General features: G+C 42.0%; 1 protein-coding gene across 1 annotated transcript in view; it reads left to right on the top strand.

Moving 5' to 3' along the window:
• LOC103176924 (cyclic nucleotide-binding domain-containing protein 2) overlaps window positions 1-22,244 on the top strand; it is a 37,070-nt gene extending 14,826 nt beyond the window's left edge. The window contains exons 11-24 of the mRNA XM_042336221.1: window positions 242-265; window positions 1,109-1,156; window positions 2,111-2,146; window positions 3,861-3,998; window positions 5,092-5,148; window positions 5,512-5,675; window positions 12,201-12,357; window positions 13,200-13,351; window positions 13,558-13,687; window positions 14,224-14,341; window positions 16,899-17,103; window positions 18,082-18,214; window positions 19,802-19,965; window positions 21,690-22,244. Coding sequence (XP_042192155.1) covers window positions 242-265; window positions 1,109-1,156; window positions 2,111-2,146; window positions 3,861-3,998; window positions 5,092-5,148; window positions 5,512-5,675; window positions 12,201-12,357; window positions 13,200-13,351; window positions 13,558-13,687; window positions 14,224-14,341; window positions 16,899-17,103; window positions 18,082-18,214; window positions 19,802-19,965; window positions 21,690-22,020 — 1,857 coding nt within the window. The 3' untranslated portion in view covers window positions 22,021-22,244. The remainder of the gene's footprint in view (window positions 1-241; window positions 266-1,108; window positions 1,157-2,110; window positions 2,147-3,860; window positions 3,999-5,091; window positions 5,149-5,511; window positions 5,676-12,200; window positions 12,358-13,199; window positions 13,352-13,557; window positions 13,688-14,223; window positions 14,342-16,898; window positions 17,104-18,081; window positions 18,215-19,801; window positions 19,966-21,689) is intronic.
• Window positions 22,245-22,812: the final 568 nt, after the last annotated feature.

The raw sequence follows: 22,812 nt of genomic DNA, 5'->3' as shown, positions 1-22,812 counted from the left end.
TTAGTGGCTGAAAACATGAGCACTGTGGAGCAAAGGGGATGAGGGACATGCAGAAGCTCTAGTATAGTCCAAGACAGTGGGTGATAGAGGCCGCAGTTCCAGCAGCTGTGCTGGGCAGTGATCAGACATGAGAACCTGGTCGACCTCAGCGTTTGAAGCTAAATCTAATGGTTAGACTGAGTTTGTTAGAAGTGCTGCATATTGACTAAATGCTGAGTGACTGTCTCCTTTCTCCCTGTAGGTAACTAACGACGGGCCAGTTACTGTAAGTTTTATACTATGTGATGTACAAGTGCTTTTTGTGAGTTCACCTTGCAACTAGTGTACATGACATGGGTAGAATTTTCTTCTCTTTTCCAACAATGCCGTGGGATCTTTAACACACACCTGAGGGCCAGGCAGCGGGGCTGAGGTCCACCACTATAAACAGGATGGAGACCAGCCCACTCCAACCACTCCACTATCAGACTTGGTCTGTCAGGAGTTAGCCTGTGTGTGGCAGGGGTGCTGTCTAGAGATAAAGACCAGGGATAGGTAGAGATATAGACCTTGGAGCATGGCAAATGGGGAATGAATCTGTTCTTTTACAACAGGAATGAATGGACTGAGATCATAGTTCAAACCTGCACTGAATCATTTAGTCTTGAACCTTGTATTTATTTTCTATTTTTTTCCCTTCTGTAGGAATCTATCTTGGAGGAAGAGAAAACCAAAAGTGTCTTTTTAATATTAATAATCCTTGCCATTAATATGGCACCTATAATGTTGAAATGTCTCAATGTCCATCACAACTAACTGCTGTCATGTACAGTGACAGTGGCTCATGGGGCAACCAATTTGTGCACAGCAATGTCTCAAAAACTTATATGGAGGATTGTCGGCCAGCACACTGGGAGAAACTCCCTTCTTTTTTTGACTAGTGCTGTGGTAATACTTTAATGAACAGGCATACAGGGCTTCAGTTTAATGTTTCATCTGAAGGCCAGCATCTCCAATGATGTTGCTCCCCCAACCTGAACCCAAATATATGTGCTTGTTTTTGCTGCTGTAGTACGCTTATTTGATCCCTGAAGGGGCCGATGTGAATTTTATTTGTTTCTCTCTGTAGGATTCTGCTCTTGATTCTGCTTCTGTTGTCAGTGAACACGAAATTATTGTAAGTGATTTACTTTCGCAATTCTTTTACTTACCTGTCTCCTCCCTCTTCTCCCCACCCCCTCTCACATCTTTCTCAGTTTCACCCCTTCGCTTTCCAAAGATGCTGACGAGTGCTGACATGTTTTGGGTACACAGTCCCTGGCCAGCACCTGTCACAGAGAGGCTGTTCTTCACTCTCCAGAGGGACCACGAGGGTTGGATACCTATCCAAGGTTGAGTTTGGGGGTGGAGTTGGAGGGAGTAGGTAGGGGTGGGGGTGCGGCCGGGGGAGAATCAAAGCTTGTGATGAACATATAACATTTGTGGATGATAGAATGCCTCTATAACATCAAACATCAAAAAGAATAAGAGAATATTTTATTTTCTGCATTGTAAAGAGTACAGGTGTTGGCCTCAAATAAATGGGGAAAAATTCAATTTTGGTTTATGGCCAGCGTCTTTCTCAGTCTTTCTTCACTTTTCCCATTGGTGGCTGACATCCCCAAAGGTGCTAGCGCTGAACAGATTTTCGTGCCTTACAATTTACATTTAGATAGCGCCTTTCACATCAGACTGTCTTAAAGCATTTACAAAACTAGCTGGGCTCAAGTGCGGTCATTGAGCTATGTTTTGAGGCGGGCTTTAAAAGTGGGCAAGGAGGGGGTGAGTTGGACAGACTCCGAGGCGGAGTTCACAGAGAGCAGAGTTAGAATGGCTGAAAGCTCGGCCACTGATGGTCAGGAGGACCACATCAAGGGGTGAGTGTGGGTCTCAAGCTCAGAAGGCAGAGGAACTAGGTAACATTGTAAATTACACAAGAGAATAGGATAGGTATTTAATGGAGGTGGGATAGTGGCAGGGTGTGAGAGATGGGGTGTGGCAGGTACATAATCAGTACTTTAGAATCTTTAACCTGATTGTGTACATTCCTGTAATCTTGTGACTGTAAATGTTCAATCCATGTGCTTTGCAGCAACCATCAAGTGAAGCTGAGAAACAGATACCACACGTGAGTCACAGTTTGGCTACTAACCCCCTCTCTCCCTCTCCCCAAGCCCTCACCCAGTATCCAGCTTTTACTACCTATGTGATCACGATTCCTAAAGCTTCGGGGCATCCTACCAATCTTTTAAAAGGGAATTCTTTTAAAAGTGGAATCCTGTAGCTCAGTGATAAGAGCGCTCGCTTCGTAAGTGAGAGGATCTGGGTTCGATTCCCAGGCAGGGCAAAACGTTGGGCAAGTTTCCTTACTCCACACACCTCTTTACCAAGCAGTAAGTAGGAACCCGGTTGTTATTTTATTGGAGGATCACTTTTCTGGGGGTAACAATCCCTTCAAAAAAGAAAAAATAAGTTGATCAATCCACAATTGTTTGTGGGACACTGCTATATGCAATTGGCTGCTGCGATTTGCCACCAAAATACACAGTCAATTCATTTTAGAGTAAATTCTGTGAAGAGCTTTGAGACGTCTCCACCACTGCCTCTGCCCTCAGGCTGCTGAAACACTCATCCATGTATTTATTACATCTAAGCTCGACGAAGCCAAATCCTTGCTTGAAGGCCTGCCCAATTTTTCCTCTACAAGCTGCAGATCATCCAGAAATCTGCAGCTCGCGTCCTGTCCCGCACCAGGCTCCATGACCTATCAAACCCACCATCACCCGACTCTACTGGCTCCTGAATCTCCCAGAGGATAGAGTTTCAACATCCTCGTCCTTGCCTTCAAGGCCCTCCACAGCCTTGCTCCTTCCTACCTCCTAACCTCATATCAACCTGTCCAGTCCCTCCGCTCAATCGGCGGTCGGCCCTTCAGCTTCTCTCCCCCGTCACTCTTTGGAACTCCATCCCACAGTCCCATCGTCTTGCTCCCTCCTTTGTCTCCTTCAAAACATGTCTCAAGACCCTCATCTTTGTCTGAGGATTTGGCCACCCTCCTACCCTCCACCCCTTTGATCCCAAACCCCTGCTCGGGTCCAGATCCCTGACTGTCCAGCACTTCGGGTTGTCTTCTTGATGTGAAAGGCGCTTTACAACTGCAAGGATTACTATTATTAGTTGGATAGAGCCGTGAAAGAGAGGAATGTTAAAGGGAATGGGGAGTGAGTAGGAGGGTGGATCTAGCACGGGCTGGATGGCTGGGGGCCTGTTCTGTTTCTGTGCTGTATCATCGCTGCTGCCAGTGAAGTTATCAGCATTTCTCCAATTGCAACTGGAGATCTGACACAAGGAGGCCACATGGTGGGGTAGCAGCAGAGACAGCTCGACTCTGAATCTGTCTATAACAGGCAATCCCATTACAAAGGTGTGGTGAAAAGAAAAGTATTTTTAGTCAATCAGTGTGTGGAACCTTCAATGAGTGTTGAGCAAGTATTGAGGCTGCTAAACTGTTCCACCAGGGGAGGGGGAAAGAGGAAGAAATCAGGGTTCAAACCCACTGTATAAAATGGTTATACTTGTGTTTGATATGGAGCCGTTCACATTCTGGACATCGCAAACACTTCACACAATGGGAGGGGGGCTTAAATATATGTTGAACTCACCACCCCCAGCCAACATCTGATTCCTACGTTTCTACAAGCAGTAACTTAATTACAAAGGTGTAGGACAAAGAATGGTCATTTAAAGCAATTGTGATGTTAGATCCTTCAATGAGTTAGTTGGAAGTGAAGTGACTGGGAGTGCTCGACACGCTGGTGGTCAGTTGCTCCTTCTCTTTTCAGGCACTCTCTTTATTCCGGAGGATCGCTAGGGAGGTGTGGCTCATGTGCCGAATCTGCATGAGGTTCCGTGTAGGTTCTAGCTACTTCATGGAGAACTTGAAGACCGACACAGGCTACGAGGGCGAGTCGGACGAAGAGGTAACTTAGGAATGTTGAGGATAAAGATTGAGTGCTCAAAGATTTGTGTGTCTGGTTCAGTTGGTAGCACTCTCATCTCTGAGTCATAAGGTTGTGGGTTCAAGACCTACGTCGGAACTTGAAACTCACATCGTCTAAACTGATATTCCATTGCAGAGCTGGTGATGTGCTGCATTGATGGAGGTGCCGTCCTTCAGATGAGACATTAAACAGGTCCCGTCTACCTGTTCAGGAGGACGTTAAAGATATTTGAAAAGAGGAGTCCTGGCTAACAATTCCCCAGACAAAATTCAACATTCACTTCATAGCTGTTTGTAGGAACCCTCTCGGGTGCAAATTGGTTGTCGCATTCAACCACAAAACGCACAATCACTGCACTTTACAGTATACCCTGTGAGTCATTTGGCATGCATTATGTCCTCTTGACATGAAAGGCAGAATCCTAAATGTATGGACTATTACAAATATCTTTGACTGAAGGTATAATCTTTGGCTGTTGATTCAAGGCTGGCTTTTGCCCTGATTTTATTCATAAACTCGCAAGAAAGGTACGATTAGTGAAGGCCCTTTTGATCACATCCTTCTGAATACCCAACTTAGCTTCCCATTGCAGCTTCCAGCTGCTTCTGAAATGAGTTATCCTTCATACAGTAGCAAGGACGTCAGGCTGCCTTAGTTGACAGCACTATGACCTCTGGGTCAAAATGTTGTGAGTTTAAGCTGGCACTCCAGTGATCACTCTGCATTGTGATCAAGTTTTACTCTACAAAAGGACAACTATGTATGTGAACAATTAGGCCCTGAAATTTCACCTGTGTTTTTGCCTTTAAGACCAGTTTCTTTCAAAATCTATGATGAGGCAGAATTGGGAAAAATTCTTAATTTCAGTCTTAATTTGGAAATGGGCTATTTTTTTTAATAACTATGGGAAAAAAAACAGCTTCCAAATTAAGACAGGATTTAAGAATTTTCCACAACTCTGCACAATAGTAAATGTTATGTTCATATTCTCACATGGTAAGACTGGATGGAATTTCAAGACTGCAGGGATTGAAAGGCTCATAAACCATTTTATTTCCACTGTGTTCTACAGGATAAAGAAGAAGAATCTGCAATCAGCTTTGACGTAAACTATTTCAAGCCAAATAAGGCAAGTGGTTCTCTTTCTTTACTCGGTCAGACTAGACAGTTATCCAACAAGTAGCATTTGCACATTGTTTAGTTCTGTTCGAACCAACTCAATTCATCCACTCTTCCCTGCTGTTGGACCCTGTTATAACATTGTGTTTTGGATCCATAAAATTACACTCTGTGTTAGAGCTCATATGGTATAAAAAATGGCTGTTGTTCAGCATTTCCTTGTCCTCAGGTTGCCAGCGATGTCACTTCCTGCATTCTGCTCCTGTGTGTTATGCCCCCCCCATCTCAGATCCCATTGATGTTCCCTTCATATAAAGATGGGAATATTTGGGAATATTTGCAACAGACCTTTTAACTTATTTGTGTCCTGCAGAATAGATTGGCTTACAAAATGGTCAAGATCGCCAAGAAACATCCTGAGTGGAGAACACGTGAGGAATTGGAGTCGCTATGCAGTGTTCTGAGATCTTTGATATCCATCAGACACTGTAGCAAACCCTATCAACTTGTGCTGGCAAAAGTGATGAGATATGAACGGTAGGTGATCCGTTAGCTGAGCATTGATAAGATGTTCAGCACACCTGCTGGTGTCAGCCTGGCTCTGGGTCAGGTTGTGAGTTCAAGCACCATGTCAGAACTTGGAATTCATATAGTCTAGATTTACACTACAATGCATTGTTGAGGCAGTTTTACACTGAGGCCTCGATTGCCTGTTTGGTGTCATAAATATTCCACGAGATTATTTGAAAAATGAAGGAAGCTTCTCCCGGTGTCCTGGCCAACATTCCATAAAATAAAATTGGTTATTCACTTTATGGTTGTGTGAGGACATTACTGTGGCTGCTGTGTTCACCTACAAATATACAGTCACTCTACAGTAATCATCTGTGAAGCATATTGAGAACTTTCAATATTGAAGGCACAAAGTCAAAAGACTTCTTAAAGAAGGCACATATAATAATAGTAATCCTTGCATTTAATATAGCATTTGATATTGATCCTTATCACGTTTTTGAGATATCTCAAAGTGCTTCATGGAGTACACTGTAAAGTGAATTGACTATATATTTTGTGGGCAAACGTGGCAGCCAATTGCGCACAGCAGTGTCCCATAAATTGTCATGGATTGAACTTTCCAATTTATTGGGTTTTTTTGAATTTTTTTTGAAGGAATTATCACAACCAGATTCCTACTCACTGCTAGGTAAACAGAGGTGTGTGGAGTAAGGAAACTTGCCCAACATTTCGCTCTACCGGGAATCAAACCCAGGTCTCTCACTTGCAAGGTGAGTGCTTTAACCACTGAGCTACAGGACTCCAGTGGTATAAGTATGGGAGCCCATGGAGCTTGGCAAGGATAGGGGTAATGGGTGTGCAAGAGGAACAAAGCGGAGATGTGTTGTAACAATGTACGTGTACCTCAGTTCTTCAGGATCTAGTTATTTACAAGAGTAAATACGAGACGACCGGGTTCGATTCCCGGCGGGGTGAAACCTAAGGTAAGCCTCTGTTTACCTAGAAGTAAGTAGGAACCCGGTTGTTAGTTGATTGGTGGATTACTTTCCAGGGGTAATAATCCCTCAAAAAAAATAATTGCTTATTCAATCCACGACTGTTTGTTGGGGCACTGCAATGCGCAATTGGCTGCTGCATTTCAACCACAAAATACAGTCAATCCACTTTACAAGTCAATATTCTGTGAGGCGCTTTGAGACGTCTCAACGACTGTGATAAGGTGCTATATTAAATGCAAGCATTATAAAAATGCAAGGATTAAATTGGCTCCTCTTGCAATGGACACGTATCATAGAATCATAGAATATTGGGGCACAGAAGAAGGCCATTTGGCCCATCTTTGGAAGAGCTACCCAATCAGTCCCACTCCCCTGTTCTTTCCCCATATCCTTGCAATTTTTTTCTTTTCAAGTACCTATCCAATTTCCTTTTGAAAGTTATTATTGAATCTGTTTCCACCATCCTTTCAGACAGTGCATTCCAGACCGTAACAACTCTCTGTATAAAAAAATGGCCTCATCTCCCCTCTGGCTCTTTTGCCAATTGTCTTAAATCTACATCCCCAGGTTACCAACCCAGTGGAAACAGTTTCTCGCTATCTACTCTATCAAAACCCATCATCATTTTGAACACCTCTATTAAATCTCCCCTTAACCTTCTCTGCTGTAAGGAGAGCAATCTCAGCTTCTCTTGTCTCTCCACATAACTAAAGTCTCCCATCCCTGGTACCATTCTGATAAATCTCCTCTGCACCTTCTACAAGATCTTGATATCCTTCCTGAAGTGTGGTGCCCAGAATTTCACACAATACTCCAACTGAAGCCTAACCAGTGACTTATAAAGGTTTAGCAGAACTTCCTTGCTTTTGACTCTATGCCTCTATTTATAAAGTCAAGGAGCCCATATGCTTTTTTAACAGCTCTATCAACCTGTCCTGTGACCTTCAAAAAACCTCTGTATGTGAACCCCCAGGTCTCTCTGCTCCTGAACCCCCTTTAAAACTGTATGATTTAGTGTATATCGCCTCTCCTCATTCTTCGACCAAAATGCACCACTTCATACTTCTCTGCATTACATTTCATCTGCCATGGTTCTGTCTGTGCACCAGTCTGTGCATGTTCTCCTGCAGTCTGTAACCATCCTACGTGGTATGGTATGGTTTACTACATTCTCAAGTTTTGTGTCATCTGCAAATTTTAAAATGTTGCTCTCTATACCCAAGTCCAAGTTGTTTAAAACAAGAATAGAAGTCGCTGAGAACACTCAGCAGGTCAGACAGCATCTATGCAGAAAGGAAAGTGAGTCAACATTTCGGGTCCATGACCCTTCATCAGAACAGTTCTGATGTCCAGCATCTGCAGCATTTTGCATTTTATCCAAGTTGTTTATGTCCATATATACTATATCAACTGCACTACCTTCATCATTCCTCTCCATTAATTCATCAAATAACTCAATTAAGTTTGTCAGAAATGATTTGTATTTAACAAATCCGTGTTGACTGTTATTAATTAACTTATGTTTTTCCAAGTGAAAATTAATTTTGTCCCGGATTTTAGTCTCTAGAAGCTTTAATGACTGGGGGAGGGGCCATGGACTGGATCAATAGAAAAGTGTGGGCGCACTTTCCTGCACTTTCCACTTCAACAGTCCTTGTCTGCTACAAACCCACGACAAACAGCCCCTCAGGTACTAACCTTCACACACAGTGCGTTAAGCCCTAGGCCTCTTTCCGCTGTTTGCTCATCACTGCTACTATGGCCGGAGCGAGCATCGTGATGAGTTATGGGATTGTGGAAGTGGCGGGAAATCAACTTCGCTGGTGAGTAAACCTCAATAGAAAAGCAGCTGCGTCACACACTACTGCAGTGAATTCTTGGTAAGTGCTGTACTGTTCAAATTAAAATAGTTAGTATTTTAAACATGACTAAATTTTCAGGAAATATATACCTATGGTTTTAATCAGGGTTGTTTCACTTTTTAGGTTGTACAATACTAAAATGTTCAAACGTTTTTGTAAATCCCGTGAGGAAGCCAAGGGGCAGCATGTCTCATTTTTCCATCCAGATGACCTTTATGAAGAAGGGGGGCAATTGTTTTGCTGCGTTTGCTGTACTTGAGACCATATTCTCAAGTACACCATTGATGAGCACATGAAATCGCATCGGCAATAAAGAAACAAAATGGTAAAATACTTTTAATGTATATAATATGAAATGAAAATGTATCATTATTTACTTTCACTTTAGTTTTGATAGAAAATCTTAATTTGTATGATTACTAAAGTTAATCTCCCTCCTTTTTGATTGAATTTTAAAAGCACATAAAATAACCACAGCAAACAAAAAGAAATAGACAGAACATTTCTAATGACAAATGAATCATAAATATCAATTTTTATTTTTTCCTTTCTAGGTGGATCTGGACCTCAAAGACAACTTGCTCTGACAACCTGCTTCTCTAGAGGTACTGCATCATCTATGGAGAGAAAATAATTCATATTTGACTTTTTGCGGTGTTTGACTAGAGCAGACATACTACTTGAAAAAGCTCCTGCCATCCAAGAGTTTCTATGCAAGTACATGAAACAGGGAGAGACTATTCCAACACCATCACAGCTTTGTAATACATACTTGAAGGAGCTTACTCCTGAGAATGAAGCGTTTTTGAAGAAACATGTTGAGTACACGGATGTGTACTTGTTCCTGGATGAGACCACTGATTCCAGTGGGCACAGTGTTCTGGCAGTGCTGGCACAGCCACTGCAGAAAGTTGGGAAGAAGCCTCTTCGTATTGGAGCAGAATTCTTGCAACGAGACAATCATGCTGCTGTGTCACAACCTCTTCTAAGAGTCTTGTATGTAAAAATTGTTAATTTTGATAAAGTGCTTGCAGTTGTCACAAACAGTGCAAGTTACATGATCAAAGCATTTAACACAATTTTGCCGGGATTGTTTCCTAACGGAATACATATTACATGCATTGCCCTTCTTCTGAACTTGATTTTGGAAATTTGTCCTGTAATACTGGAGGACTTAAACACAGTGGCTGCTATGATCAAGAAAGTCTTCTGCCAAAGTCCAATCCGCCGGCCTCAGTACTTGGAATTTATGGAGACAAAGGTGGGAATTAAATCACAGATGTCAGTCTTTGCTGTTCAGACATGTTGATGCTCCTGGGTGAAGGCTGTTGAATATTTGTATGTGTACTTGCCTCTCTTGGCAGAGGCCTTATCAGTGAAAAAAATGAATACGCTCTTGAACAATAATGCTGCAGAATTGCAAGCCCAAGCAACCTTTGTCACAGAGCTCTCATCAGAGCTCCTAAAACTCATTAAAGAATGTCAGGCAACAGCTGTGTCTAGGGCCACAATCTGTACTTACAGGTGCAAAATTTACATTTTATTGATTTATTTACCACTGCTGGAGCACAGGAGTACAGACCAAAAACATGGAAAAGTTGCAGCCTGTTCTGAGGCATGTTTTCCAGAGAATCAAGCAAGACAGTAGTGAAAATTTGGGACTGGTTTGGAAAAGCATCCGTTAAATACAACCTATAAAGCAGTTTGTATTTTTGATCCCAACCAGCTAGCAATAATGGATACTGAAAAAGACTTGTATAGTAACGTGATTCCTGCCCTTTCAACTATTTAAAACTTCGAATGGCATTCTTATAAAGCAGCTGGATAAAATATCCCAGCTAACCACAAAATAGCCGCACAGTGGAGAGCTCAGCCTGAGCCACTTGTGATGCTTGCTAAAATTGCAAAAAGGTACATTTGGCTACCAGTGAGCACAGCTGATGTCAAAAGGTTATTTCTGTTTATTCAGACCTCCTCAAAGATAATAGACAAAGCCTAACAGAAGAAAATATAAAGATTCTTCTCTTGTTAAAATTTAACCAGCACTAAACTTTTGCCTGAGAATTTTTTGTTTGCTTCTCTAAAAATTTGATTTTGAAAATGTTTATTTCTTTGCAAAGTGTTGAAACTGCATTTTTGCATCTTTTGAAAGGTGTTAATGTTCTGTTTTTGTAAATGAAAATATGAATAAATAGATTTTTCCAATAATCTCTGATGTGTTATTTCTCCATGTTTAGTTTTTAACAATGAAGAAAGAGAAAAAATGTAGGTTAGCAGCAAAATGCGTCTTTCAATAGCACCAAACCACCTTACGCATTTTCCTGCAAAATTTAGCAAACAAACCTGCAAAGCGCCCCACTATTTTTGCAAATATTTCCGCACTTTTCTATTGGCCCAAGTCATGGGGTACGTATTGACATTCCCAATAATCAAGCCGAGAACGCTTTGAGGATCAATGTTAAATGGATTGATTTATCCAGAACTACTAGAACTAAAGCTGGTGTGATTGGTGTTGTTTTCTAACATGTCATTTTTTCAATTTGCTCATGGAACAGATGAACATAGGCACAGGAGTAGATCACTCAGCCCCCTCAAGCCTGTTCCACTATTCTTTTAGATCATAGCTGATCTGTACCTCAACCCCAAATACCCGCCTTTGCCCCTTATCCCTTACATAACAACATTTTTGTAGGTAGAGTCTTCAATGAAAGCACTCTGGACTTTGAATCAGACGGTTTTAGGTTGAAGCCCCACATATAGTCTAAGATGACATTCCAATGCAGTGCTGTGGGGATGCTGTATTGTTGGAGATGCCATCCTTCAGATGAGATTGTTCAAGTGGACGTTAAGTAACCCGTGTAAAAGGTGCACTTATCAGATGAAGAATTATTATTAACAATATTATGCAGGGTGGCTTGGAAAGTATTCCACGTAGCTCAGCAGATTCAGCACCTGACTTGGCAAGCCAGAGGGTGTTGAGTTCAAATCCCAATATGTCCAATTCAGCTCTTCATGTTTTCAAGATGATTGTTTAGCAGCTGAATGTTTTTCAACATCACATTATAGAAAATACATCAGAGCTCTTGGAGAGGGTGAATCAGAGATTCACTAAAGTGATCCCAGCGATCAAAATGATATAGTTGTGATCAAAGGCTTGAAAACTGAAGCAATTTGAACACAACAACTTGCTCATATATGGCGCCTATTACATAGGAAGTTGTCTCAAAGTGCTCCACAGGCATTTAAAAGGAAATTCCATCACAATTTGAAGAACAAAGATATAGCAAGATAACAAGATCATAAGATTATTTCTGATAAAGAAAGCCCATTGGCTTATCCTTCCAGAATACTCACCCAACTGTCTTCCCATCATAGCATCGGGCTGTTTTTTTTAAAAATGAGTCCAGTGTTCTGGCCTCAACCACCCTTCCTGGCAACCTAAAGAAAAACTTCCTGGTGTCAGTCCTGAAATTATCCTTTACAACTTTAAATCTAGAAACCTCTTGTTCCATTGTCTTGTTGTATCCTAAAGTGGGTTTACTTCATCAATCCTATTTACAATTGTATACATGCAGACAAGGTCCCCTCTGAGACCGCAACATGTGGAGAGGAGGGTGAGAATGGGGGGGAGGGGTAAAGAGAAGCAAATGCCACTCTGTTCATCCAGTTTGTTGTACCTGTCTTAGCTATAGGAGGAGGAGGATTGTACTAAAGAGAGGTCACTATCCACAATGCTGCTATTTTGTATTCTCTGGTGGAATCTCCTTTACTCTGGACGTGGATGGGAGCTCGGCATTTGAAAATGAGCAGTCTCCTCACTTGCAAAAGGGCGGCAGATTTGGAGTGAGTACTTTCAATGTTATCGCAGTTCCATGACCTGAAATTCCACCTAATCTTAGCCCATACTGTCTTAATAATTAAGACCCCACAGAATTGTAGAATGTTGTCAGAATCATTTGAAAGAACTGCAAAAAGAGTTTGAGCTCATAAGAGTGAATTTTCCAAAGGCTAAGACCAGATGGAATTTTGGGTCCTGTGGGAGGGTAATATCTAGGGTGGGGGAAATGAGAAGGGATGCTGGGAGTTACTTGCATAACAAGGCACCTGAACCTTTATTCAATGTCATCTGACTTCAAAACAAGAACATGATGAGGAATAATGCTCCATTGGAGGGTAAGAGTTGAAGAGATTAACTCTCCAAATCCTTTAGATAGTTGTATTTTGTTTTGTGTCTCAAGTTTCGTGCAGTAAGCCTTATATTTCATGGTACCTATTCAGCGAGGACCAACCTACAGGTTAAGGCTTGAACTTGTAGGATTGAGGACACGTGGTTACGTCTGAGTCTCATTGATGTTTATACAATTTGGGTAATCATCACCAGTAGCTTTGTTTAAAGTGCCTCCTTGGAGCTATGTCAACCTCAGGGAGACCTGCTTATGCCTACCTCTCCACCTCAACCTGGTGTGTTAACAGCTTCTCCTCCGCTTGGGCCCTGCAAACAGCGAGCTGTGAACTATCGTTTTGTGGGCAAGTCCACACGTCAGGGTCTCATTATTGATTCAAACAGGCCTGTGCAGGTGAATGTGCTTCAAATCAGCCTCAGGATTGGTGACATTTAGTGAAGAATGTGACGTGTTCTTACTGTAGATGTAAGGCAGTTGGTAATAGCCTTTTTCCTTCCGCAGGTTATTCCTCTCTTGAAAAACCGAAGAAGACAGTACACGGCAGTCTGCATGGAGGAGACTGAGCTGATGGTTGTGGATAAAGAAGATTTCTATGCCTACAAACTGAATGAACCACTACAACAAGAGTCTGTCTTTCGATTTCAATTTTTCAGGTTGGTGCAGGACTGGTTGGATACCTCTTTCAAAGAGCCAGTGCAGGCACGATGGGCCGAATGGCCTCTTTCTGTGCTGTACAGTTCTATGATTTTATGTATCAGTCTAGAGTACTACAAACTAAGCCAAGCTGACACTTACAATCAAGTATTGGGGTTGGGGGTGGGGGCTGCATGTTTTCTTATGTCTTCATTCATTCTTCCAGATCACTGGAGCTTCTAAGTTCAGTGTCTGACCAACACATTGAGATATTGTGTGATAGTTCGTCAACAGAGGAGTTCCTTTATGGTCAAGTTATTCCCCACGATGGGCACACCATTATTTTTGTAATAAGTGTAAGTAATCAAACAAAAGGGGAAACAGAAGAGTTCCCATTGGCTTAGTGGGTAAATGCACCATGCAGTGAGGTACTGGGCCACAAAGTACAATGTGTGAGCCATGCTGACCTAGCTGATCTAACCTGGGGCAATGGGGAGGTGTTATAATTAGCCTACAAAAACAATTTATAATAATAATAATCTTTACATTTGGTATCCCATATTTCACTCCTGGAGGATGTCCCATAGTGCTTCACACGATATAATAATAATAATCCTTGCATTTGATACAACGCCTTATCACGTCATTGAAACATCTCAAAGTGCCTCACAATATACTGTAATAAAGTGAATTAACTGTATTGGAGTATCAGCCTGGACTGTGAGCTCAAAGTCATGATAATAATAATAATTCTCTTAAGGAAGCACCCTTAAAACTAAAACATAATTCTTAGTTTTAAAAACTAATAATAATAATGAAAAACTAAGATTGAAACATCAAGCAACACGATACGATAGCTGGAATTTTCTCTGTCGCTGAACTGTCATTTCAGGGTCATTTCATTGTCCTACGGCTTGTGGATCTAACAAAATGTAGCAGTTACCACAAGTGGATTCATCAGGAGTTGCCATGTCTGAAAAAGATCATGTCCTTTGTCTCACCAGAGGCTGGTGAGTAACAGAAACAGTTGGCTCAGTTAAGACATGGGTTTGGTTTTATGAATAGACGTGTTCCCTCTCGCTGTGGATGTCACTGGTTCAACTGAGCCAACACTGAGAACAAAGAAAACCAACGTGAGTTTACATTTCTAAAAGGAAGTTAGTGGAGTCTGGCTAATACATTGGGATCCACTTTTTCTGCTGATCCATGCTGTCAGATAGAGTGTAAGTGCTCTTTTACTATGATTGTTCCTGTAGCTTCCCAGTGCATATGATTTAAACTACACTGAATTCTGCGGGATTGTCAGTCAATTTTAATCAATTTGTTTCTTGTTAAGAGTTGAGAGTTTGCCTCCACAGCCAATCTCTTAACAGCAGCCTATCTACATATTTGTAGGAAATGCTATTGTCTTTTAGCCATTACACATATCTTTTATCAATTCGTTGGACCTTCCTTTGAGAGGATTTTCCATTGAAGATGCACTTTCCGAATCCTTAGGTAAAATCTGTGAGTCTTGAGCAGATCAAATGCTCCCATTAGTGATGTCCTATTGACTGCACTTGCGGTGGCTGAATCAAAAACAACAACTTGCATTTATATATACCGGCCTTGTAGGATGTAGGATAACATCTCTAGGTGCTTCACAGGGTCGGTATTGGATGCTGAACAAGGGGGGTGGTGGGGAGAGAGAAGGTGACAAGGCATGTTCACAGAGGTAGGTTTTTAATTATTTTACCTGTCTACCTTTACACTGAAAGGTTCATTCTTTGATTTGTACCAAACTTTCCATTAGAGAAGGTTCTTCCACACATTCACAGAGACATTCCACCTTGCCTTTTAATGGGAAACTTGATGCAGAGCTCAAAGAACTGCCAAATGATAAACATATTATAGCAAGGGCTTAATGCTATCTATGAGAGCCATTATCATAGAAACATAGAACATAGCAATCTACAGTGCAGAAAGAAGCCATTTGGCCCATTGAATCCACTCAGCTCACAGGGCAATTTCAATCCCACCGCCTTGCCTTATCCTTGTTCCCCTTCAATCCCCTCTCTTTCATATACCTGACTATTTCCTTCTTGAAAGTAGCAAGATACTATTGATAGATTAAGTGGAATTCCAATGTGGTTAACACAGTTGTGAACCACAGCGGGTACAATTTGGTTGACCCGACAGAGAAATTGAGAAGAAACCTGATGGAGGTTTTTAAAATTATAAGTGATTGGAAAATATGGATGGTGGGGGTGGGGGAGTGAATGGGGCAGATATAGATTATAGATTGGGGGAGGCGAGTGATGATCTGACAAAGGCATAAAGGGAGAAGTCTGGAGAAATTTCTTTATCCAGAGAATTGTTAGGAAGTGGAACACCCAATCTGGAGGCTTGTTGAAACACAACCCATATTTTTTTAGAGGGAATTAGATAAATATTTTAAAAAGAGAAGTATCAAAGGGTACGTGGGAAGGAAAAGCTGAATGGGACTAAATGGACAGCTCCTTCAGGGAGCTGGCACAGACATAATGGGATTGCGATGGTTCTGACTCCTTGATGTACGTGCGAATTTTAGTAATGCTTCCGTACTAAGTAAGTGGCCTTTGTTCTCTCCTAACCCTATCGGTGTGAGTCCCTGTTTCAAAGGTGACTCAACCGAGTCGGAGTCACACACAGACCGGTATTCCCGGTTAACTCCAATGCCTGGAATGTCTAATCAGAATCTGTTCACACTAGCAGAACTCTGATGTCGACAGCTACTCTTTCTTGTTTTAGAATATTACAGAGAGTCGAGGATACATTCAGTAGAAACAACAGCTCTTTATTAAGACCCAGCAACCCTCGGCTAACTTGCATATAAAGAATACAACAACTTAAGATATTCAACAATGGGATCAAATATAACTATCACACATAACTGTAACAAAGATTAGTAAAGATATATTAAACCAACCTGACTGTACAGTAGCCCTGTACATATCAGTACGTACCAGATGACGACCACTAGTTAGCGACCAGAAGGAGTGCTGAGCATTGGTCTTTCTAGGCGTGTGGCTCCGCCACCGTATGACGCGAATGCGAGGGCTTTTTCCCGCGCTGATGCCCACGTGCAATTCCACTCTCCAGGCTGCATGTTAACTGACTGTCAATCAAACAGCCCTGGACCTATGCATTGTTGCAAGTTGTGTACCTCATGTACCCTGTTGGCTAAGTCTTTTGCACATAGCTTCTGCCACAGAACCCATTTAAAGGAGCAGGCCTTTCCATTTCCCTTCAAAACTATTATATAGTTGGTATAGAATCAAAAGAATCATAGAATTACACAGCACAGAAGGAGGCCATTCGGCGCATCGTGTCTGTACCGGCTCTTTAAAAAGAGCTACCTAATTCAATCCAACTTCCCCGTTCTCCCCCCGAGGCCCTGCAAACTTGTCCTCCCCAAATAATTATCTATTTCTATAATATATGTAATATATATATATTATCTACACATTACTAAAGACTGCAAGAATATGGTAACCGTGACAGGATGAATGGTCTCCAAGTATTCTCAACAAATTTCTCTCTTTGCAGCAGACACAGAAAACCATAAGGGATTCACCGACAAAAAATCCTCTTCGACCAGGGAAGCAGGAAAAGGAAGATCAGAATTTCCTAAAATAGTGAAAGATCGCAACGCCGCCGGAGCAGGCAGGCGCTTAACTATAGCTGAATCAGGGATTGCTGAAGCCTCGCAACCTTCAAGCCGGAGAGCAGGTTTTCCTTTTATGTTCAGGGGGTACGCTGACTTATTTGCTTTGTATTGAATTTCCACACAATAGCTATAGGATGCATTTATAAATGACAAGAATGTTGTTGTACTATTGTATATATTTTTTAACTTTGATGGATCACAATGATGGTTTCCAAGTCCTGTTCCTAAGAAGATGTCACCTTAGCTCAGTTTGTAGCACTCTCACCTCTCATCAAAAGGTTGTTTGTTCAAACCCCATGTTGGGATTTTGCGCTCATAACCTAGACTGACATTCCAATGCGCACTGCATTGGTGGAAGTGCAGTCCTCTGGGATGAAATGTCTCCTGTTCAAGTGGATTGTATGAGATTGTTTGAAAAGAGAAGAGTTTCTGCTGGTGGCCTGGTCAACAAGCATTAAATAAAAGTTGTCATGGTTGTAAATTGGCTGCTGTGTTATCCTATAAATTCAGTCATTGTAATTAATAAGATGGCAGCCTGGCTCAGTTGGTGTTACTTTTACCTCTGAGTCAGAAGGTTTTGGGTTCGAGCCCCACATTTTTACTTTTAGCTCAAAGTCTAGGCTGATATTCCAGTGTAGTACTAGGGGAGTGTTATATTGTTGGAGGTTCTGTACTTTGAATAAGACTGTTTGGTGGAGGTTAAAAATTCCAAAATGCTAATAGAAAAGAGAAGGAAGTTTCTTCCAGTGTCCTGGCCAATATTCCCTCAGATGATATTGCTCATTCACTTCATGGCTATTTATCAGAAATTGCTGTTTGCAAGGGGGCTGCCGGGTTTGCCCACAAAACACACAGTTCACTGCATTTTACAGTATATCCTATGAAGCTCTTTGCAAAGTGAAAACATGATAAGGCGCTAAATTGCAAGATCTTAATGGAAAAGTAGTAATATTAATTCAAAGCCTTTAGAATTCATCTGCAATTTCAACAAGAAAACAGATTGATTTTTTGTATCCCATCATGCTCTGTCATGCTTTAATGTGCAGCTCCCTTTGCCAATAGGTTGTTGGGGGAGAAAGAATCTCAGAGAAAATATTCTACAAAGTTGGTTTCCTCCCCCTACGGAGAAGTCCCTCTGGGCCTGGCAGTGGCTATCTTCATGAGGATAGATACAATTCAGCCAACAGAAGTTTATGTAAGTGTGACTTTTTGCCTTGCTTGGTACAGTGCGACTATCACGGCATGTGACCAGAGTGGGTTTATTATTGGTAATGTCTTGGGAAAGGTACTGACACCCAATGAGTGGAAAGTTATAACAGATCTCCTGGCTAGAAAAAGCCCAGTGTGTAAGACTGAGTAGGAGGCATAGTACAGTCCACTTCTCAACTGAGCTAGAAATTTCTGAATAATATACATCTGACAAAATGCTGCACAAACAACTGATTCCTTCTCTCGGATTCCAATTCCCTCTCTCAGCTCATGGGACACCATGAAGTTTGATGGTTTGGGTCAAGAATTGTGAATTTATTGAATTTGGGACAACTGTTCACTCTCTGTCCATTATCACAGAAGCCATTAAAGTCTGAGTTCCCTCCAAGCACAGGATAAACCCACTCCCCACTCCATTGGCCCAAATAGTCTTAGCCTGTAATTCCACTTAGTCGTAGCCTGAAAGGCCATTTTGTCATTGCTAATTGATCCTTCGCCTTATGGCTGTTTGTGGGACATTGTCATGTGCAAATTAGCTGTTGTGTCCACCTACAAATATACACAGACACTACTTTTTACAGAATAAAAAGCCTTTTGTGACATTCTCCGTGTGATAAGGTGCTGTGTCAAATGATTGTTGTTATCAATTTATCTTGAAATTAAGAGAATGCAGAATTGTGAAAGGTTCATAATTTGATTGATTTGGGAGCTAGTTTCTCTTTAAAAACAGCTTCAAATTCATTGCTATATTTAGGAACTTTTCCCATTTCTATGCTATCTTACAAATTTGATGGCAAAAGAAGCTAAGACTGTGTGGAATTTCTACAGCTTTGATGGTCCTGCAAGTATTGAAATATTTGGTGTAAGAACATAAAAAATAGAAGCAGGAGTGGGCCATTCGGCCCCTTGAGCCTGCCCCGCCATTTAATAAGATCATGGCTGATCTTCCAACCTAATTCCATTTACCTGCCCTATCCCTATATCCCTTAATCCCTTTAGATTTTAAAAATCTATCTTAGTCTTGAATATGTTCAATGACTGAGCATCCACAGCCTTCTGGAGTAGAGAATTCCATAAATTTCATAAATTTCATATCCTGTTGTGTCTTGCCATCGGGGCTTCGTGACACCTGCACATGCATCTTGGTGTAGCACCACAGATGTTAGATATATCCAAATCAATAAAATATGGAACTTGGAACTCCCTAAACTGGTGAGTGTACTACATTGTCAGAGATGCCATCCTTCAGATGAGACATTAACCCTAGGTTCTGTCTGGTTGAGGTGGACATTAAAGATCCCATGTTGCTAATCAAAAACAGAAGGAAATTTCCCCTGGTGTCCAGGATATCAATCCCTCACATAATATTGCTCACTCTCTTCAAGGCTGTGTGCGCAAATTGGTGATTGCATTCACTCATAAAAGTATATCCCGTGAAATGCATTGGGATGTCTCTTGATGTTTAAAGGTACTATACCAAATGTAAATATTATTATAAAATGTAGTTCGTCGGAAGCATCAATAGGAATTCAATTGGATTCTTAACAGAGGATTCTAACTGTTCTATACACAGGGATTAAATCAATATATGGTACCTGAATCCCAAAAAGACCATCGTTCCCTAAAGATCAAAAGTCAGGGAGTAGTGATCACCAGGATGGGAAAGGAAACACTTGCTGCGGTGGCAGATGAGGAAACAATGGAAAAAGTGGAAAAAATGCAGTCTTTTTACCCTCGGTGAGTAGCAAATCATAGCTTAAATGTTACACATTGAGTTTATGAGGGGCTTTGATAGAATAAATAAGGAGAAACTGTTTCCGTTGGTGGATGGGTCAGTAACCAGAGAGCGCAGATTTAAGATAATTGGCAAAAGGACCAGAGGGGAGATAAGGAGAATTTTTTTTTTACCCAGAGTGTTGTTACAATCTGAAATGCACTGCCTGAAAGGGTGGCGGAAGCAGATTCAATGATAACTTTCAAAAGGGAATTAGATAAGTACTTGAAAAGAAATCTTTCAAGGCTATGGGGAAAGAGAGGAGTTTTGGACGAATTGGATAGCTCTTTCAAAGAGGCACAATGGGCCAAAGGGTCTCCTCTATGCTGTAAGATTCTATGGTTGTATAATTCTAACTGGTACCAAGTGAGAGTACATGGACAGAGCTTTTAGCAATGGAGATGAATAGGACCAAGACGCCTGCTCCTTTTGATGCATCAATCTGACCCATCAACCTTCTAGTCTAGGGGTGGAAATTCCGTTCCAACAAATCTTGAATTCAGTCATAATTTCGGAAAACATTTTATGGGGAACCTACTTCCAAATCGAGAACTAAATCTAAGAATGTTTTCCAAATTCTGTTCTGACCAATCTTAAGTTTTAAGAAAAAAATGGTTTTGCAGGTCTTCACTGGAGTTTTGAATTCGGAATTTGAACCTTGTTAAAATGGCTTGAACGTATCCCCTAGTCGTTCACGCAGCTTCTTATCCACCCCTGAGCAGAAAGTCACAGGTTCAAGAAACAAGGATTACTTTACTGTCTAATTGAATTCTTTGTGGTTGGGTGATGGTTGTAAGTTTCTGGTCATGCTTCTGGAAGGAGTACTATACATAAATCCATCTGCTGCTGCCTTTGATGATGCCTTGGGGTCCAGCCTTGACTGTGAACTTTGCATGGAGGTGAACACACAGCAGCAAGTAAGCCTGCCATCCAGTAAGGAGCAAGGAGAGGGAAGTATAAGAGAAAGGGTAATGCAGCAGACTCTGGCCTGCTCCAAGTTTCCCCGCTCTACCCTCCCCACCATTGGGGGGGCAGGCCTTAAGCCTTTCTGCCCCCACCCTTTGGAACTCCATCCCACATTCCTTTCACCTCGCCCCCTCCCTTGCCTCCTCCAAGACCTGTCTCAAGACCTTCCTCTTTGACTGCAACGTCAGTTAGCCTCTTCCCCCCACCCCTCCTGATCCCAAACCCCAGCTCAGGTGTAAATCCTTTACTGTCCAGGGCCTTTGGGTGTCCTCCTAACTGAAAGGTGGTATACAAATGTAATTTGCTGTTGTTGTTGCAGGAGAGAGGGGAGCACGGGAAACAGTGGGAGACTAGTAGAGAGAAAGAGTGGGTGGGAGTGCGGGAGAGATTGTGGGAACATAAATAGGAGTGCAGGAGAGAAGAGTGGAGAGCAGGAGAGAGAAAAGAAAGGGTAAAGTGTAGATGAGTGTGGGAGAGTGGGAAAGAGACGGACAAAGCTGTGTGCAAATTGGCTGCTGCGTTTGTCTTCAGAATACATAGTGAATATACTTTGCGGAAACTTTGTGAGGTGCTTTGAGACATCAATGACTCATTTAAAAATCAGGCTGCGATAGGAGGATGGAAAGGTGGATTTTCAGGAAGGATGAGATCATTGTTATTGGGCGCTACACCAAATGCAAGGACTCTTACAGGAGTTGCTTTCTTTTCCTTGGTTTCCTAGTGACGAAAAGCTCTGTGAGTATTTTCTGGAAAAGAATTCCTGGAAAATCTTCAAAAAGGACTTAGTTGCCCACCTCGCCAAGAAGTCTCACCAGCACATCTCACAGCCCAAGTGCTCCTGGAAGAAGCAGGAAGAGACTGTGTACGACGTCGACAAAACTGGCATCCTCAACCTCCCCGCTATCGCTAAGCAGCCAGTCACTGCCTTCTTGAAGCCTTCCTATTACATAGCGTCGGTAAAGAGCGAATTAGAAGACTCCAGTCATGAGGTGCCCGAACTCCGCCTTATTCACGGCATCGCAATGACCCGCCCGCCCTTGAAGCGTCTGTAAAAGTCACCATTTCCGATCCCTCTCAGTGTCACTACTAGTTGGTCATTTGCTACAATTTCTGTGACTCACTAGAGGAAATTGTGAAAGGATTTTTGCCTCTCTTTGATTTGAGGTTCTCTTCTCTCCACTCCTCACACACACACACACACACACACACACAAACATTTACACATTTGGGCTCTTAATTTGCCCTCATCCCCAGCCACATTCTCACTCAAACCCCCACCCTCTCACCCACACACCTCACCCCCACCCTCGCCCAAATCCTCACTCAAACGCTCACCCCCATTTTCACCTAAACTTTCACCCCCACTACACTCCCACTCTGCCCCCCCCACCCTCACCCAAACCCTCACCTTCACCCAAATGCTAATCCCCACCCTCACCCAAACTCTCACCCCTACTCAACCCCATCCTCACCCCCACTCTTACCCCCACTCAGACAATGAAACCTTTCTGTTTCTGTTACCAACCACATCCTTCTGAGCTGCATCTCCCACCTCTGAAAAAGAAGCAAACATCCATTGAATATGATTAAGAATGGAGAAGTGGGCAGTAGGTCTCTCCCTCCTGAGCGACATTTATAAGAGACTTCTTTAAGGAAGACCCTGAGAGAAGTCTTCTCTGTTTTTAGGTGCAGTAAACAAATAAAGAACTGCCCTTAGTCGGTGCAGACACAGCCATACTCGTGTGTGCAGGTTCTCTCATTTATAGTTAGAGAAACCAGGTGGAGTCTAAGCCTTGATACAGTTATGGGACTGGAATTGATATAGGTACCTCCATTCTACTGAG

Source organism: Callorhinchus milii, unplaced genomic scaffold, assembly GCF_018977255.1.
Source record: "Callorhinchus milii isolate IMCB2004 unplaced genomic scaffold, IMCB_Cmil_1.0 Scaffold6, whole genome shotgun sequence".
NCBI classification, from domain to species: Eukaryota; Metazoa; Chordata; class Chondrichthyes; order Chimaeriformes; family Callorhinchidae; genus Callorhinchus; species Callorhinchus milii.
This window is presented reverse-complemented; position numbering and strand designations above follow the sequence as displayed.